General features: G+C 44.8%; 1 protein-coding gene across 1 annotated transcript in view; it reads left to right on the plus strand.

The window, feature by feature from the left end:
- The window catches only part of VPS41 (VPS41 subunit of HOPS complex), a 113,638-nt gene extending 95,790 nt beyond the window's left edge, over positions 1 to 17,848 (plus strand). The window contains exons 24-30 of the mRNA XM_033165151.1: positions 2,312 to 2,366; positions 3,375 to 3,515; positions 5,007 to 5,143; positions 12,183 to 12,282; positions 13,650 to 13,688; positions 15,214 to 15,293; positions 17,454 to 17,848. Of these exons, the coding sequence (XP_033021042.1) occupies positions 2,312 to 2,366; positions 3,375 to 3,515; positions 5,007 to 5,143; positions 12,183 to 12,282; positions 13,650 to 13,688; positions 15,214 to 15,293; positions 17,454 to 17,534 (633 nt within the window). The 3' untranslated portion in view covers positions 17,535 to 17,848. The remainder of the gene's footprint in view (positions 1 to 2,311; positions 2,367 to 3,374; positions 3,516 to 5,006; positions 5,144 to 12,182; positions 12,283 to 13,649; positions 13,689 to 15,213; positions 15,294 to 17,453) is intronic.
- The last annotated feature ends 587 nt before the right edge of the window (positions 17,849 to 18,435 follow it).

Below are 18,435 nucleotides of genomic sequence, written 5' to 3' on the forward strand. Positions count from 1 at the left end.
ATTACCAACTGTGGCTTCTCAGTTTGTAATTGTGACCCGACTTGTCCTGGCTACTCTGTATGTTATGCTGCCATCTGCTGGGAAACGTGAAAACCACATTGGTTTAGATCTTGACTTTTAAGTACCATGATGACTCAGACATGTATTTCATCCTGTTCTTAATTATTTTAATATTATTTGAGTTTTTAATATTTAATTCCCGCCCCCCTGATTTTTGTTCACTCCACCAGATGATTTTGTTACAATTATGACTGAGGCTTGGTGTTTGTTGAGTGAGCGTGGAATGAAATTTTGGTGAAATGCAGGAACTTATCTGTCTGGGCAAGGGACATGTTTATTATTGTAGGGACAACCTAGGAGCCTCACCCCAAGTCAGACCATTGGTCTTTTCTTTTTTTATAAATAATTTTTTATTAAATTTTACATACATTCTTTCAAACATCCATTCTTATTCCTCTTACACATATTTTTGACTTCCCTCAACCCCTTCTCAGGATTTTCAAATTTTCAAATTTCTTATTGTATTTCCAACTTCACTATTATTTTTAACCACAACAATTAATTATTACCATCCAAATTATTTCTATAATATTTCCTACATTTAACCTTACAAAACTTCTTGTAGGCCTGTTAACGTGATTTGTTGTTTACAATTGTCTTTCAAATATTTCTCAAACTTAGTCCAATCCTTCAGGAATTCCTGGTCCCACCGGTTTCGAACTCTTCCTGTCATCTTATCTAGTTCAGTGTTTTTCAACCTTTTTTGGGCAAAGGCACACTTGTTTCATGAAAAAAATCACGAGGCACACCACCATTAGAAAATGTTAAAAAATTTAACTCTGTGCCTATATTGACTATTATAAAGTAATTTTTCAATTTTTCCCACGGCACACCAGGCAACATCTCGCGGCACACTAGTGTGCCGCGGAACAGTGGTTGAAAAACACTGATCTAGTTCTGCACAGTCCATTAATTTTGTCTGCCATTCCTCCATTGCCAGTAATTCTTCTTGCTCCCATTTCTGTGCCAATAACATTCTTAGACCATTGGTCTTTTCAGTTCATTATTATCTGCATGCGGTGTTTCTCGAGCTCTGGGTCGCCAGCTGCTGTTGGACTACAACTCCCATCATCCCTAGCTAGCAGGACCGGTGGTCAGGGATGATGGGAATTGTAGTCCAACAGCAGCTGGGGACCCAAGTTTGAGAAACACCATGCCTGGCAGTTGTTCTGCAGGCCTTCGGGCAGGGGACAGTCGCAGACCTACCTGGAGATGCCAGGGATTGAACTTGGGGCCTTTCAGCATGCAGAACTAAAGCTCTGCCACTGAGCTATAGCCCCGGTAATTAATCCTGTAGGCATGCAGCCCCTTTGCCCAAGAAGCTCATACATTGTGGCCATCCTATTCCATTTTCACAGCAGCCTCTTGAGGTGCACAAGGGATAGAGAGCATCTGGCTCAATTGTGCTGCACAGACTAGCATTAAACTTTGGGGTGTCAGATTTCCTTTCCACGTGTAGGAAGGGAAGCATTAGCTTCTTCTGTACACGGAGTTTGATTAAAAAAAAAAAATCAGGAGATTCCAGCCCTGTATTGAGAGTTATGCAATATACTTAACTGTAAAGGTAAAGGTAAAGGGACCCTGACCATTAGGTCCAGTTGCGGACGACTCTGGGGTTGCGGCGCTCATCTCGCTTTACTGGCCAAGGGAGCTGGCATACAGCTTCCGGGTCATGTGGCCAGCATGACTAAGCCGCTTCTGGTGAACCAGAGCAGCGCACAGAAACGCTGCCTGCCAGAGCAGTACCTATTTATCTACTTGCACTTTGACGTGCTTTTGAACTGCTGGGTTGGCAGGAGCAGGGACCGAGCAACGGGAGCTCACCCCGTTGCGGTGATTTGAACCGCCGACCTTCCAATCGGCAAGCCCTAGGCTCTGTGGTTTAGACCACAGTGCCACCCGCGTCCCCTGCAATATACTTTAGAAAACTTTTATTTGGGGAACAATGCATGACTTATATGCTTGCTTCATTCTTCATAGTGTTGTTATTTAAGAAACTCAAGCAGTTGTTGGCTGTAATTACTTTTCTTTTATTCTTAGTCCAGATTTTTATAATACTTTCCGTTACTGTTACATGAATTATGTACTTTGGGAACACTGGTGATATTTTTAGGCTATTATTCCACTGGACTCAGTGGGACTTATTTCTGAGTAAACGGGTATAGGGGCTGTGCTGCTAATTTACGGCAGAGACAGGCTGGTTGATAACTTAAGTTGTGGTCATATTAATTTTCTCCTTTTGAAATCCCAGGCTCTTGAAATCTGTCAACAACGGAACTTTGTAGAAGAGACAGTTTATCTTTTGAGTAAGTAGCTGCATTTTGATTAATAGCAATGACTTTGTGGTTTTGTTTTTATTAAAAGGTGACATCCTCAACTCAGTATTTCTAGGACCAGGTTCTTACATTGTATCCCTGCTGATCCTAAAAGCTCATGACCAGGCAAGCTGTCTTAACCTCCCCCCCCAACCTCCCCCCCCCCAAAAAAACCCCCAGAGATATTAAAACCAATATTATGATCCCATACTGGTGTAAGCTCTAGGTAACATCTATCAACCCAGACATAAAAGTCCTGGTTTTGAAAAAGGCAGATTCTTAAGACAGTGTCAGATCTCTGCATGGAGGGATGTTGAGATTCCTGCATTGCAGGGGGTTGGACTAGATGACTCTTGGGAATCCCTTCCAACCCTTCAATTCCATGATTCCATGTCAGATTGTCACAGCCACCAATGTGCATGTCCTTGCCGCTCAGTGATGGCCATGGCTGTTAAGAAGATGCTGCTAAGCATGACCCTGTCCGGGGTCCTTTTGTCCTGCAGGGCAGTTCAGGTTAAAACCTTGCAGGGGCACATCCTAATTCTGAAATGGCCTGTGCTGTACCTTGCTCAATCCTTCCCAGCTCAATCCTATGCATGCTTTCTCGAGTCCCATTGACTTCAGTGAGGCTTATTTCCCAGTATGTCTGTACAGTATAGGATTGCAACCCTAGTCTGTTCCCCCACCCCACCCCACCCCAAAAAAGTCTGGCTTTAGTTGTAGGATGAACCTGTATCTCTGCAAACAATCACAGATGTAGCTCAGTTCAGCAAGCAACTATTAAGACATACACAGGGCCCATGTATTTCAATGGGATTGAAATATTATTGCTTTAATTTAGACATCTACTCGTTCGTGTTTTTAAAATATAAGCTGTAAGTGGGAAAGGTTTCAGACACTATAACAGAGGATATTGTTTCCCCTAAACCCTGAGGCCTAGCTTAGCTTGGTGGCGGTAGGCTGTTCTTTCACAATTCCTGGTTTCCTTTGCCATTTTAGGCAGAATGGGCAATAGTCGAAGTGCTCTGAAGATGATCATGGAGGAATTATATAATGTGGATAAGGCTATTGAATTTGCTAAGGAGCAAGATGATGCAGAACTGTGGGAAGATCTCATCTTGTATTCCATTGACAAACCACGTAAGCAAAGTAGTCCTTGCTCAATTAATTTACTGTGTGTGTGTGTGTGTGTGTGTGAGAGAGAGAGAGAGAGAGAGAGAGAGAGATTTTAATTAAGTGTGAGGAGGTGAAAGAATATAATTTATCCCTCTACAGTAGAAAAAACAATATAGTCAGATTGATTTGGGATTAATGCCAGCTTGCATGGGGCAGAAGTCTGAATTGCAGTGTAATAATTGGAGTATTACAGCGTACTGAGGGGGGAAATGTCCTGTCATTCTGCAGCATCTGGCACTGATAAGCATAAGTAATTACATTATTCCACAGCTGCTGGCACATGTGCTGTTGGCTGACAAATTGGATGAAATGCTAGCGTGTTTTTCTATCTCTGCATCTTCGCTGCAAAGGCCTTCAAAAGTTTATTATTACACATCTTTATGTTTCCTAAAATAAGTATTGTTTTAAATGAAAAGGCAAAAAAGATAGATAATAGACCAACCATGGGCACCTATCCGCAGGTGTGATGCCTTGGCTGAGCTGCTGTGATGGAATGGCATTGTAATCAGCAAGTGTTCACAAACAGTCCAGCTACCGTGAGGAACATGAGAGGCCATTGCGGCTGGGGGGCGAGGCAGGGAATTCACCCCACAGCATGTAGGAACAGAAGGACCTGCGTGAAGGCAGATGGAAGCTGAGAAGAAAGAGGTGTTTTATGAAAAAAGGGGATGAGGTAGGAAAGCTAAGGGACAGGATCTAGACAGGATAGCTGAAGGTGGAGGCAGAGGAGCCACAGGCTGAGAAATAGTGATCTGGAGGAATCAAGATGATGTAGAAGAAAGTGGATACTGATAAAAAGGGAGGCAGGGCAAAGCATTGCAAGGAAAGAGGCAATGACAATGCTGGAAAGTGTGAAATGCAGAGCCCTGTGTGAATTTAGCGATGGAGCATGGAAAGAGGAGGCAGGAAGGCTGTCAGCACCATTTTCTGCCACAAGGATAATACACAAGTAAAATGAGGCCCTGTTACTGGTGCTTGTAGAACCAAGAAATAGTTCAGTAGAATATCTCAAGTTTATTGCAACTTGTTTATTTCTTTATTTCTATGCATAGCTTTATAAAATGTAAATTTGAAAACTAGACCTCTTGCTAGTGAGATTTTTCCCACTTTAGATGTGCTAGCATACTGTTTCCTTTTCCTTTACTTTTTTTTTTTTTAGAGAGCAGTACAGTGGTACCTCGGGTTACAGACGCTTCAGGTTACATTCTCCGCTAACCCAGAAATAACGCTTCAGGTTAAGAACTTGCCTTCAGGATAAGAACACAAATTGTGCCATTAGCTAAAGTGGTGCTTCAGGTTAAGAACAGTTTCAGGTTAAGAACGGACCTTCAGAACGAATTAAGTTCTTAACCCGAGGTACCACTGTACATGCAGTTAAGAGACTAGGCCTGTCTCAAAAGGGCAGTTCAACATTATGTTTAGGTTTCAGATTACACCCCCTTTGTGTTTCTACAGCTTTTATTACCGGCTTGTTAAATAACATTGGGACCCACGTTGACCCCATCCTCCTGATCCACCGCATTAAGGAAGGCATGGAGATTCCAAACCTGAGAGATTCACTGGTAAAAATTCTTCAGGATTATAATTTACAGGTAACTTTTACTGCTCTTCGGTGTCCCTTCTTCTCATTCCGCTGTCAGGCATGAAGAATAGAGGGAGATCAGTAATTTTAAAGGAATAGAATACTGGTAAAAGTATAATCACACTATGAAGGCTTCTTGTGCAGTAATGCTGAACAGTTACTACCATTTTTTTTTTAAAAAAAGAATGCTGATGATGTTATTACTTTTATGACGTAACCATTCTCATAACACAACCTCACAACAACTTTCTGTGGCCTCCCAGTTTAGAGGTCAGGTACTGTGGCTGAGGTAGCAACTTTGTGAATTCAAGGAAGAGCTACTTTTCCCACCTAAGTCAAAGGTCAGCACCACCACTGAAGGTTATCCCCATCTCTTCTCCACCACTTGACAGCAGGATGGGGACCAAGTCTGTGCAGCTTCTGTTTTGTAGTTGATGGCAGCACAAGTGGTTTATGTCCCATGTTTGGGTGGGGCATCAATGGATCTCAGCACTGCCCCCTCCCCCCGCTTCCTAATCTTTAATTCCAGGGCATTGGGGAATTTCCTTCCTCGCCTGGAAATTGAAGTTGAAATTGAAATTGAAATTGAAATCCTCCTGAAATTGGTCTATTTTATTTAGAATGCTCATCCTGCTCTGTAAATCCACAAGTCTCTCAAAGTGGCTTTGAGCAACACAGCCACATTCAAAAAGACTTGCACCTATATTTGAAAGAACACGGCACTGGGTTATTTCAGGACACCCCCCCCCCCGTCATTCTTGATATTCCCTTGTGATGCAAGGTTGCAGGCCTTCTGAGGATTTCTGAGGAGAGTGGGACAGAGCAGCTGAAACTCACACAAGTCTCCCCTTACAGTACACCTGTGCTCTACCCCTGTATGCTCACATGCCAGGTTTCTCCCACACTCTTTAGGGGCTGTTCCTTGCATTAGGTAAAGGTAAAGGGACCCCTGACCATTAGGTCCAGTCTTGTCCGACTCTGGGGTTGCAACGCTCATCTGGCTTTACAGGCCAAGGGAGCCGGCGTACAGCTTCCGGGTCATGTGGCCAGCATGACTAAGCCGCTTCTGGCGAACCAGAGCAGCACACGGAAACGCCGTTAACCTTCCTGCCGGAGCGGTACCTATTTATCTACTTGCACTTTTGGCGTGCTTTCGAACTGCTAGGTGGGCAGGAGCTGGGACCGAGCAACAGGAGCTCACCCCGTCGCGGGGATTCGAACCACCAACCTTCTGATCAACATGCCCTAGGCTCTGTGGTTTAACCCACAGCGCCACGTCCCTAGGTTCCTTGCATTATGCAGCAGCAAATGCATTGCCATGTGTCCAGGAAGCTTCCTTATACCCGGTCCATCTAGCCCAGCGTTTTCTACACTGACTGGCAAACAGCTTCCCAGAATCTCTGGCTGCCCCCTGATTCCTTTTAACTGGCGACGCCCGGGATTGAACCTGGGAGCTTCTGTGCAGTGAGGAGCCAAGGCTTAGGGCTCCAGTTTGTGTATCTGTATGGTACACTAACTTGTAAGCTTGTTTTTCCTCATATGCATATGCGGCGTTTTTACATGTACACATTGAACTGCTTGTAAATAAAATAAATAAAATAAAATAAAATAAAATAAAATAAATAAAATAAAATAAAATAAAATAAATAAAATAAAATAAATAAAATAAATACAATAAAATAAAATAAAATAAAATAAAATAAATACAGTGTGGAAAGGAGTCCTGATGAACACCAAGATGTCCCCCCAACCTCTGCTTAAAAACCTCAACCACCTCCTGAGGAAGTCTGTTCCACTGTCAAACAGCGCTTACCGTCAGAAAGCTTCTCGTGATGTTTAGTTGGAATCTCCCATTTTGCAACCATCTTATATTGTGCATCTGGTTCTTCCTGCTGAAGTGCAGAGCCTTACATTTGTCCCTATTTGAGCTCATTTTGTTATTTTGGGCCCAATCTGTTACGGCCATCTTGAATCCTGATTCTGTCTTCTGCAGCGTTGACTAGCCCTCCCAGTTTGGTGTCATCATTCCTTCATTCAAGTCGTTTATAAAGACATTGAACAACGATGGGCCCAACGCACAGATGATTCATGTAATTCCAAATCACAGCTATGGCCCAGGTGATATTGTTACCCAGACTTGTTTTGCTTTAAGCCGCGTGCCTGAGGGGCTTGCTACTGTGTTTAGAGAAGTAGCATGAAGATCTCTTGAGTTTAGCAATGCCGTTGTCATCTTTGGTGGGAATGATTTAAGCCTGCCTAATAATGATGGCGGTGCTATGAGTTGAAGGCGTTCCAATATTCATGGCAGGGCAAGACAGAGTTGTCTGTCTGGAATTAAATAGAAGTAAGTTAAAGCTGCATTCTAAAAGTGCTTGTAGTTTATATCTCGCTCTTCAATGAGATGAATATTAAATCATAAATAAAGTAGACTACTGACAGCTGCAGTTTAATTTAATAGCCATAAAATTGTGCATTCTCTTAAAGTGGAGCCCACTCGTGCATCAAAAGTGACACATGCCCGGGAGCAGTGTTTAGCTAGAAGAGAATAAATTGCTGTTCCACTGGCAGTGTTTTTCTTATTATAATTAAATCACAATCGGAACTCTGACAAGCCTGCCAGAATGAGCAAGATTACATTGAAATTTAGGCAATAAAACAGTAATTTCCTAATTTTGACTCCTGACATATATATGAAGTATTCTGTATTTTCAGCAGCTGTGCTTTGGAAAGCTTATGGGCGAAATCGATATTTTGCTTTCACATATAGATTAAAAACAAAAACAAAAAAATGGCCATTTACCCAGGGTCAGTTGTAGGATTTTTCAGTACCGGGGCAAGTTAAGTTTTGCATCTCTCCCATCACGGCTCTGCTTCTCAAATGAACCAGGGCCTTCAGCACAACCTCCAAGCCCTCGCCTTCTTCTCTAGCCCTGGCTTGCCTAACTAGTTCTGCCCTTTCTGTTGCTGAATTCCAGGCTGGCAGTTTTGCTGACAGAAGAAGGGAAGGGTGTGGGGGTGGGTGGGTGTTTTATCTTGTGGTTACCACCCAATTTCAGGATGCTTATTCTACCACCATACACACAGCGGTGTAGGGAGCCGCTTTGCCGCCTGGGCTGGCAAATGCGAGGGCACCCCCCCTGAGGGCGGGGTGCCGCTCCCTAGCGCACGCGCGCCCTGACGTCACGATGCGTGCGCAGCCTCCTGGGTGGACTGCGCATGTGTGGACATGTGCAGTCCACCCAAGATGGCGGGCGCGAGCAGCCGGCACCCGACTGGTGCCGCCCCGCGCTGAGTTTTAAGGCTGCAGTGGGCGAACAGCAGCACAGACGCTGTGCTGATGTTCGCCCGCTGCAGTCTTAAAACGCGGCGCGGCGCTGGTTGGAAGGGGTGCTGGTCGCTCGCGCCCGGCATCTTGGGTGTACATGTGCAGTCCATCCAAGATGTTGGGCACGAGCGGCTGGCAGCCCTTCTGACCAGCACCGCGCCGAGTTTTAAGGCTGCAGCCCGCGAACAGCAGCACAGCGTCTGTGCTGCTGTTCGCGCGTTGCAGCCTTTTAAAAGTTCCCACGCCACTGGCGCCAATCCCGGGGGCGGAGCCCACCCCGAGTGTCACCCCCAGGGCGGTACCCGGGGCGAGCCGCCCCCTGCCCCCTTTCTCCGCCCCTGCATACACACATGAACACATGCACACACATACCGTAGCTATTTATTTATTTTATAACAAATACTTGTATGTCGTTATTCATAATTTTTTAAAAAATCAGAGCGGTTTGCAACAGTTATACATAAGGCCATAAATAAAAATGTTAAAATCAGAAATCAGATAACTGTTATTATGGGCTTCCCCAGCTGCAAACGCAGAGAAGGCCTTTATTTAACATGCTGGCATCCCACCTTTCTTCCAAGTTGGTATTCAAGGCATTTTAAAAGCATCTTTTTGAAATATGAAGTAATAAAAACAAACTGGTGGCGAAAGTACAACAAAACACATTTAGAACCAGCACTAAAATTCTGTTGTGGGCAACACCATCACTATTCTGCCTTGCTCAGACCACACCTGGAATACTGTGTCCAATTCTGGGCGCCACAATTTAAGAAGGATGTGGACAAGCTGGAATGTGTGCAGAGGATGGGGACCAAAATGATCAAGGGTCTGGAAACTAAGCCTTATGGGGAGCGGTTGAAGGAGCTGGGTGTGTTTAGCTTCAATTCTGACTAGAGAATGGGCAAGAACCAGATCTGGATTTAGGTCTGGCCAGTCACAGCTTCATATTGGCCCCAACATGTCAGTATGGGACCAGCCACTAGCAGAGGTGCCCCCCAGGTGTCTGGATTTTGGAAATCAAAATGCACAGAAGTAATATCCAGAATTAAAGCTGTCCAGTCGCTTAAGATCTAATTAGAGAAATGTAACAATTAAATAGATAACACTAGTGTAAAAGATGGGTCCCTTCAGGCTACACCTCATAGATCAGATTGAATAAGTGATTTCTGGTCATCGCCAAGGGGCCCAGAAATCACTTTTTATGTTTTCAACTCAGATAATTTTGACTGAGGGTAGCAACCGGCAGGCTGTATACGGCCCCCAAGACATTCTTTCCCAGTGGCTCTTTAACTACTGTTGGTCTCACAGTCTTGCCTGGGTGCTTAATTATTGTGCCACATCTATGCCACATGAGGAGACGGAATAAATGCAGGGTGAGATCTGCAATGGGGCTTCCTATAGCTTTGTACCAATGAAACATTTAGTAACTGATCTCTACCGTGTTCTCAAGAGCAGCCGAAACACAAAGCTACATGATGTGCACAAAGTGTTTTGTCTACAGGGAGTGCCATAGCATATCCCCCCCCCCGGCGCACATTTATTGCTCCCCACTCCTCATGTGGCATACAGGGACACTTCTTGCTGACACTTTGAAGGTGAGCCTTCATGTCTGTGTGTGTTTGTGTCCATGTGTCTCCCCATCACAACTGAGTGTGTGCTTTCGTTTTGCAGTGACTTCAGAGCTGACGCATTGCATTATTCACCGCAGAGAGGGGGCCAGTCCTTTCCCAGTCAATATTTCTGAGCATTTTAAAGGGACACAAGGCAGAGCATGGGTCTGCCTTTTGCAAAAGAGGCTATGTTTGTTACCCTCCGATCAATGTGAAGATAGCAACCTGGAACATTTTACATTTCCCCCTCTCTGGGGCCAGCTAACACAGTGTAAGGTTTGCGTGATGGTGCCTCACGAGTAACGGAGCAGGAGCCCAAACAGTCTTTGGCAGTTTTATTGTGCAAACTATTTACAGTGCAGAGCTACGAAAAGCATGCCTGTCTCAGTCGCTGGCAGAATCCGGGAGTGGCCCCTTCCGGCTTCTCCCCCAGCATAAGAACTTCGGCACCCCAAGTCTCCTCCTACCCTCCTTGCGTTTCACTCCTCTGCGCGACTGGGGCGCCGGAAATGGCGTGCCTCCCTCCTGACCAGCCGGGCGAGGTGAGCGCAGGGTCTCAGCAACATCCCCAAGCCCTCTACCCGCCAGGTTCCCTGTTTGTGGCTCCTGGCTGGAAGAGGTGCTGGGGCTCTCAGTGGCATCCCTAAGCCCTCTCCCTGCCAGGCTGGTTCCTTCTCTCTCCTCCCCACTGGAGGTGTGGGGGCTTTCCCCCCTGGAAGAGCTGCTGCTGCTCAATTGGCATCGGGGCTCTCTGTATGCTAATGGACCCTCGGACCCTCCGTTCCCCTCAGCGGGCCAGGTGGCAGTTCCCTGACACACAGCAAGGGCAAACTGCATCCTACTGGGCTCTGTTTCAAAATCAGTTTGCAAAAGTTTGCCATGTGGCCACTAGGAGGCGTGTCATCACCTGCTTAGCACATGACTGCAGCTCTGCCTGAAGGCAATGTTAGTTCAGTGAAGTGGGGCTTATTTGTTGGAGAGGGGCTGTGACTGTTCCCTGCGAGATCCTGCTTTATTTAGCTCATCCAGATGGTTGGTATCTTTCGGGAACTGACGAAGCAAAGCATTTGCTACTTCGGCTTCCAGGGACTAGCATCCAAAACAACACCTCTGCTTTGCTCATCCTTTAGACCTTGTGCACTCCAAGTCAGTCCAAGGGGATGCTATGGGGAACGAGAGAGAAAGTGACCGTGGCAGTTCAAAAGGGAGGCGAGAGGAATTGTGCCCACGAAGGCTGATCTGCTTGCACAACAGACTTTCACTGGCACAGTGGAAACTTCTCCTTCCTTTCCCCAGCCCACAAACCCCACCCACAGAATCCGCCCAAGAGGGTGGGGGGACCCTCCTTATCAGATTTACGGGGTGCATGGGGAGGTGAGAGGAAGTCCTGTTGCGCGAGTAGAACTCCAGGCAGCGTTGAAGATAGTCCTGCGTAGAAAATAAACAAGACCTGCAACACAAGCGGAATAATATTAATAAAAGGCTCATTGATTTCTGGCACACCTAACCCTGTCCAGTTATAACCTGCCTTTTGCAATTAGTCTGCAACGTTGGTCACACTGCCAGTGTAAGTGGCTTGGTTCCTGCGATTCACAAGATGAAGAGCTCCGTGTGACTTTTTTTTCTCTTTTACTGGCTTAATTTTTCACTTTTCATTTTCATATTATTCTCTGGAACAGCTTGTGGTATATCTGTTAGGGTGGAACAATCCCACTCATGGAGTCCCCCTGCTGTGCTATACAAAGCTCTGTGTTAGGTCCTCTAAGAAGTAGCTGTGACGATTACCAAATCATTTTTGTTAATGCCCAAAGTCCAGAAGGGTTGCTGTTAAATATTGTGATCAAGCATGTGAAAATTTACCGGACTATTTTAAGGAAATTATCCCATCCAATAGCTGCAGGTGCCCACTGAAGGGCACTTAGAATAACTAATCTATAATTTTGATTACTACATTTTGAGGCTCCGAGTGAGTCATTACCGAAAAGCTTTACTAGTAGGAGAATGGACCTTGGCAGCAAAGAATAATGTAAAATATTTAATTTCAACTTCTGCATAACTTGAGAGTGAAAACCATCTGAAGCATTGTCACATTGTTGCATCCGTTTGTGCCTTAGATTTTGCTCCGGGAGGGGTGCAAGAAGATTCTTGTTGCTGATTCGCTTTCCCTGCTGAAAAAGATGCACCGAACACAAATGAGAGGAGTCCTTGTGGATGGTATGTTCAACGCATCTCTGGATTACTTCCATTTTATTAAGTTATTGACATATCCTAAAATGTAGGTTGCAATATGAGCTTCTTAAATCTTTATTGGACTTTGAACTTTTTACCGTGGGATTACCTTTATTGGTAACAAAACACACGGCAGAAAATATATCTAAATACCTGTGCAAATTTTGTATTGCCTTATTTAGCCTGCAATATTGTTTTAAGGGCATATTAAAGGTACCAAGTTCTTATCCTCATGGAGAGCAGTTAATGGGAATTGTGGAGAGTCTCTTTATTAAATATTACCTATACATTGGGCCAGTTTTGCACATAACACTAAGCCAAACTATGGTTTAGACTAATTGCAGCCGTTTAGAGTCGTCAACAGGTTTTCCACACTTATCAGCCTATCACCCATTCCCACCACCCTTCTGAGTAATACCCCTCCCCACTCCCCCACTATATTTAAGGATCTGGTGACTTCTGTTTCAGTGTATCTGAAGAAGTGTGCATGCACACGAAAGCTCATACCAGGAACAAACTCAGTTGGTCTCTAAGGTGCTACTAGAAAGAATTTTCGATTTTGTTTTGACTATGGTTTAGCATTAATGTGTGGGTTCCTGCGAAAGAGGTTGTAGCTGCATTGCTCCTCTATTCCGGCTGCTGTGAGCTGAGCCATGGTTTGGCTTGGTTTGTCATCTGAACCTGGACTCAGTGATTTATCTCACTCCAGACCCACCACAATCCACAGTTTGTTTCTAGGTAAACAGTTTGTGGTTGGTTTGCTCGAGACAAACCATAAGCCCAGGGCTTAGCTCACTGCAGTGGGAGATCTGGGGGAGCAGTACAGCAACTACAGTCTTCTCTCTGGGAACCCTTGTTCATTCATGCTAAGCCATAGTTTTGGGACGCGGGTGGCGCTGTGGGCTAAACCCCACTGAGCCTAGGGCTTGCCAATCAGAAGGTTGGTGGTTCAGGGTGAGCTCCCGTTGCTCGGTCCCAGCTTCTGCCAACCTAGCAGTTCGAAAGCATGCCAAAGTGCAAGTAGATAAATAGGTATCGCTCCAGTGGGAAGGTAAATGGTGTTTCCATGCGCTGCTCTGGTTTTGCCAGAAGCGGCTTAGTCATGACCCGGAAAAACTGTCTGTGGACAAACGCCGGCTCCCTCAGCCTGTAAAGTGAGATGAGTGCCGCAACCCCAGAGTCGTTCACGACTGGACTTAACTGTCAGGGGTCCTTTACCTTTTTAAGCCATAGTTTGGCTTAGCATTGTGCACAAACCATCTCATTGTGTGCAAACCTGCCTGAGATAGGTGGTATAACATTATTCAGATAAATTGTGTTGAATTGTAACTGTTCTTTTTCTTACAGAGGAGATATATGTGAAACATGCCTTTCCCCTATACTGCCTACAGGTAGGATATTTTATGTCCAAAATACAAAGCCCCCTAGAGAGAAGATCCCTGGCTGTTAGGGTGCTCTGAATGGGTGGTGGTTGTGGAAGATAGTGAGCAGCCCTCAGGGGCCTGTCCTCAAACTCAGTTCCTGCTCCTTTCGCCTTTTGGTGTAGTGGTTAGGAGCGGCAGACTCGTAATCTGGGGAACCGGGTTCGCGTCTCCACTCCTCCACATGCAGCTGCTGGGTGACCTTGGGCTAGTCACACTTCTCTGAAGTCTCTCAGCCCCACTCACCTCACAGAGTGTTGGTTGTGGGGGAGGAAGGAAAGGAGAATGTTAGCCGCTTTGAGACTCCTTCGGGTAGTGAAAAGCGGGATATCAAATCAAACTCTCTTCTCTTCTTCTTCTTCTTCTTCTTCTTCTTCTTCTTCTTCTTCTTCTTCTTCTTCTCTTCTTCTTCTTCTTCTTCTTGCGCTACTCGAAACAGTAGTGGTGTTGGTAAGAAACCACTTCAGTTTGGATTTCCTGTGACCATGCACAAGCAATCTAATTTACCTGGGCATCAGGGTGGTGTGTCCTGTTTAGCTACCTGAGGTGAAATAGGAAAGTGCCGCTCTGCATAGCATCCCTTACCTGGGTCATGTGGCAGCAGGTTCAGGTGAGGTTCCTTGCAGAGTTCTTGTGAGATTTGGGGAGATCTTCCCAGAAGCCTCTGCTTCACCAGCAGCAGCAGGGCACCCATGAAGCCTGGGGTGGCTTCTTCAGCCTGCCTCATGGGTAAGCTGGCCCTGCTTGGCATGTACTGGAATATGCCACATTCAGTAGCCATGCCTGTGTTTTTCTTCCTACGCAGCTTCTCTGGAAGGGACAAACTAGATTGCTCCAGGGAGTAGAGGAAACAGCCTCTTATCCTGTGCTGCTAGGCTTTCTTCTGATTCACTTAAACCAGGGGGGTGGGATCCAAGAATTGAAGGTTTATTTCACAACAGATGCTAAGAACAGGTTTTTTAATGCAGTACGATTCATGCCCTGCATCAGTTTATGTATGTGCAGCAGAATGTTGCGGATATGCTTAGAATGCAAATGGCCGTCTCCAGAAATGCAGCTGTTTTATTTGAAGGAGTGTTGGGTACTCATGGAAAGCCAGTGTTGCACTTGAATTGGAGAGCCCTGGGTTCAAATCTCCACTTGGACTTGAAGCTCTTTCCTGGAGCATAGCCAGTCCAGCACTGTGTTTCTAAGAGCATGGAAACATTAAAAAAACCTTTTAACATGGTCAGTGTAAGGTCATGTGATGTTACCATAAAAAGGTAGGAAACAAAATTAATTTGCCTGCCTTGTGAAAAGAGGAGAGAGAGAGAGAGAGAGGAGAGAGAGTGTATCCACACACAACAAACACAAACACACTTTTCAAAATGTCCTTGGATGCTGCTGCTTAATAAGCTGGTATATATAGAGGTAGCATCTCTCTTGGTGCTTTTTATAGCCTTCAGCTCATGTATTTTGCTAATACATCATGTATTTTTCTCTCTTCTCTTGCCAGATGCATCTAAATCTTTCAGTGTAACAGTGTTTCACTGCAGGCATATGTTCCACAAAGAGTGTTTTCCTGAACTTAGCACAGTAAGTAACCAGCTTAATCTCTGTGAATTCTAGAAATTGCTATAGTCAAAGACAAAAGGACAAATAAGTTATTTTTGCCGTCTGCTGAGCAGGGCAAGCATTTATCAAGGATTATAAATAATTATAGTAATTGTTCTTAGCTGGATCTCAGTAGGTGTTTAATACCAAAATATTGAGCCCATCCAAATAACCTATTCCGCCCCTTTGCCTTACAGCACCACAGGTTTTAAAAACTGCTTCCATTAGCAAGAAACTGTGGTCTCCACTCAGCCAGATATTAAATGTAACTTTGATATGAAAGGGGAAACATTCACTTGATTCTGGCAAAAAAGGAGCATTATTCCCTTTTTATTGCAAAGATAAAGAATAATGTACCTATTTCAAGATGATATTGGTGAGAACCCCAATATAGCTTGGTGACTGCAAAGTTAAGGAGTCACCTTAATCTGTAGATTATATTGAGTGAACACAGCCAATGCTCATTTTTTGTTTAAATATGTATTTGCCTTTCCAGCTGTGCAGCCCTCTCAAGACAGCTCACATCATAAGGCAAAAGAATAAATGCAGTTTTCACAATAGCAATTTAATCTAAAAGCCAGCGATAAAATAGTGAAATATTAAAACAAGATAATAGAGCAAACAGAATGTGTGAAACTTAACTGGGTTTTCTGTAAGGCAGCAGTATCATCATATCTGTTTTAAAATTATATTTACTTAACTGCCATAATCTTCTTTTTATGTGGCATGTAAGCATCATATAAGTGTCGTGTAGTGGTTAAGAGCGGTAGACTCATAATCTGGGTAACCGGGTTCGCATCTCCGCTCCTCCACATGCAGCTGCTGGGTGACCTTGGGCTAGTCACACTTCTCTGAAGTCTCTCAGCCCCACTCACCTCACTGAGTGTTTGTTGTGGGAGGAAGGGAAAGGAGAATGTTAGCCGCTTTGAGACTCCTTCGGGTAGTGAAAAGCGGGATATCAAATCCAAACTCCCCTCCTCTCTTCTTCTTCTTTCTTCTTCTTCTTTCTTCTTCTTCTTCTTCTTCTTCTCTTCTTCTTCTTCTTCTTCTTCTTCTTCTTTTCTTCTTCTTCTAAAAAATAATACGTTCCATATGCCTATTGCACAGATAGGTTAGCACAGAGCCTAGGGTTTGCCGATCAGAAGGTCAGCAGTTCGAATCCCCGCAACGGGGTGAGCTCCTGTTGTTCGGTCCCAGCTTCTGCCAACCTGGCAGTTCGAAAGCACGTCAAAGTACAAGTAGATAAATAGGTACTGCTCCGGCGGGAAGGTAAACGGCATTTCTGTGTGCTGCTCTGGTTCACCAGAAGCGGCTTAGTCATGCTGGCCACATGACCTGGAAAAACTGTCTGCAGACAAACACCGGCTCCCTCGGCCTATAGAGTGAGATGAACGCCGCAACCCCAGAGTCGTCCCCAACTGGACCTAATGGTCAGGGGTACCTTTACCTTTATGTCTGTATGCCTAAGGCAGGCATGGCCAAACTTGGCTCTCCAGATGTTTTGGGACTACAACTCCCATCATCCCTAGCTAACAGGACTAGTGGTCAGGGATGATGGGAATTGTAGTCCCAAAACAGCTGGAGGGGATCATTGGACTTAACAGTTCTCAAATGGAAGCCACCATAGAAGCCAACTCCGAGTAAAACATTTGAGGGGGCAAGGCCCCTGAAAGTTGATGGGCATTGCCATTCAAATCAGGTGTGTGTGAGAGAGAGTGCGTGAGTTGTGATCAATTATGCAGGGCAGAGCTTACCTGGGGACCCCCCTCCCATATTTTATTCCAGTTGGCACCACTGGAAGCCACTATGCCACACGGCAAACCACTTCCAAAACTAGGGTGTTACATGGCATGGGAGGCTGATGTTCAAAGAATATTAATATGATTTAGTATTGCTTTTTACAGCTACCAACTTGGATGCCTTTGAAAGAGGATCAGACAAATCCTTGGAGAATGAGGCTGTCCATGGGGGAAATGCTCAAAATCGCACTACTTGCACACAAGCTCTTAGGCATAGCTCTTTGGATCTTAGCCATAGTCTATTTGTTTGCGGCCATGTATTTTGTATTTTGGCACAAATGTGCCTAGAAATAATATGCAATAGATTTACAAAACCAATACTGTTTTTTGTTTTTGTTTTCAGGATTCATCGGTACACTTCTGTAACATCTGCAGTGCTAAACACAGAGGTCCTGGCAGTGCCATCTTGGAGATGAAAAAATAATAATCTTTGGCATGTTGAAAGCTTATATTCTTCTATGTGTGACTCCTTTAATGTGGCTCAGTGGAGCGGTGCTTCATTGTCAATCTGCTACACACTGTGTGTATATGCGTATGTAACTTTGGCTGTGGATGCAGTAAGAGGGACTCTCTAAATCATCCAGCTCACTGATATTTCCTATGTGGATTTAAAGTGCTGGCAGCCAGGAAGTAATCAATGTGTTCCCTAATATACCATTATGCAGTTCAGATGCGGTCACCTGTATGCTTGCTTAATCTCTACTAATTAAAGAAAAGTAAACCTAAGTGAGAAAGTCATGAGTTGATACGGTCTGTTTACAAAGTTAAAGCCTGTTAACTGGCTTGAAGTCGTAGCCGAAATTGCAGTTTGAGCTGTACATGAGCACCTGAACTGTTTGGGGCTCCACATTCAGGAACACATACATGCATTGCCTGTCCAATATCAACTTGTCTCTTCATCTGTACCTTATCCTTTTATTCAGGGGACCTCAAAACAGTTGTAATTTCTAAGATGTGGAGCATGCCAGAAAATGAAAAGACTTTAAAAAAACCAACAAACCTGCCAATTGAGACCAGGGTTCTACCTACTTTGAGCATCCTCTTTACAACACAAGCCAACCAAATGCCCCCAGGAAGCTGAGAAACACAGCATAAAGGCACAGCCCTCCCGTGTAGTTTGTTTCCAACACCTGTTACTCATAGGTATACTACCTCTGGACTTGGAGGTTCCACTTAAATCTGCCCATCTATTTGCCACGGTGGCTCATATCTTTTCTGAGTTTTTCTAGGCTGACAGCCGCTACGTGCGACGAATCCTCGACGCTTCCAATAAATTTGAAAGGCGAAGGAAGTCCAGGGGTGAAGCAATTCACCCTCAAATCCTT

This window comes from Lacerta agilis, chromosome 12, assembly GCF_009819535.1.
Source record: "Lacerta agilis isolate rLacAgi1 chromosome 12, rLacAgi1.pri, whole genome shotgun sequence".
Lineage (NCBI taxonomy): Eukaryota > Metazoa > Chordata > Lepidosauria > Squamata > Lacertidae > Lacerta > Lacerta agilis.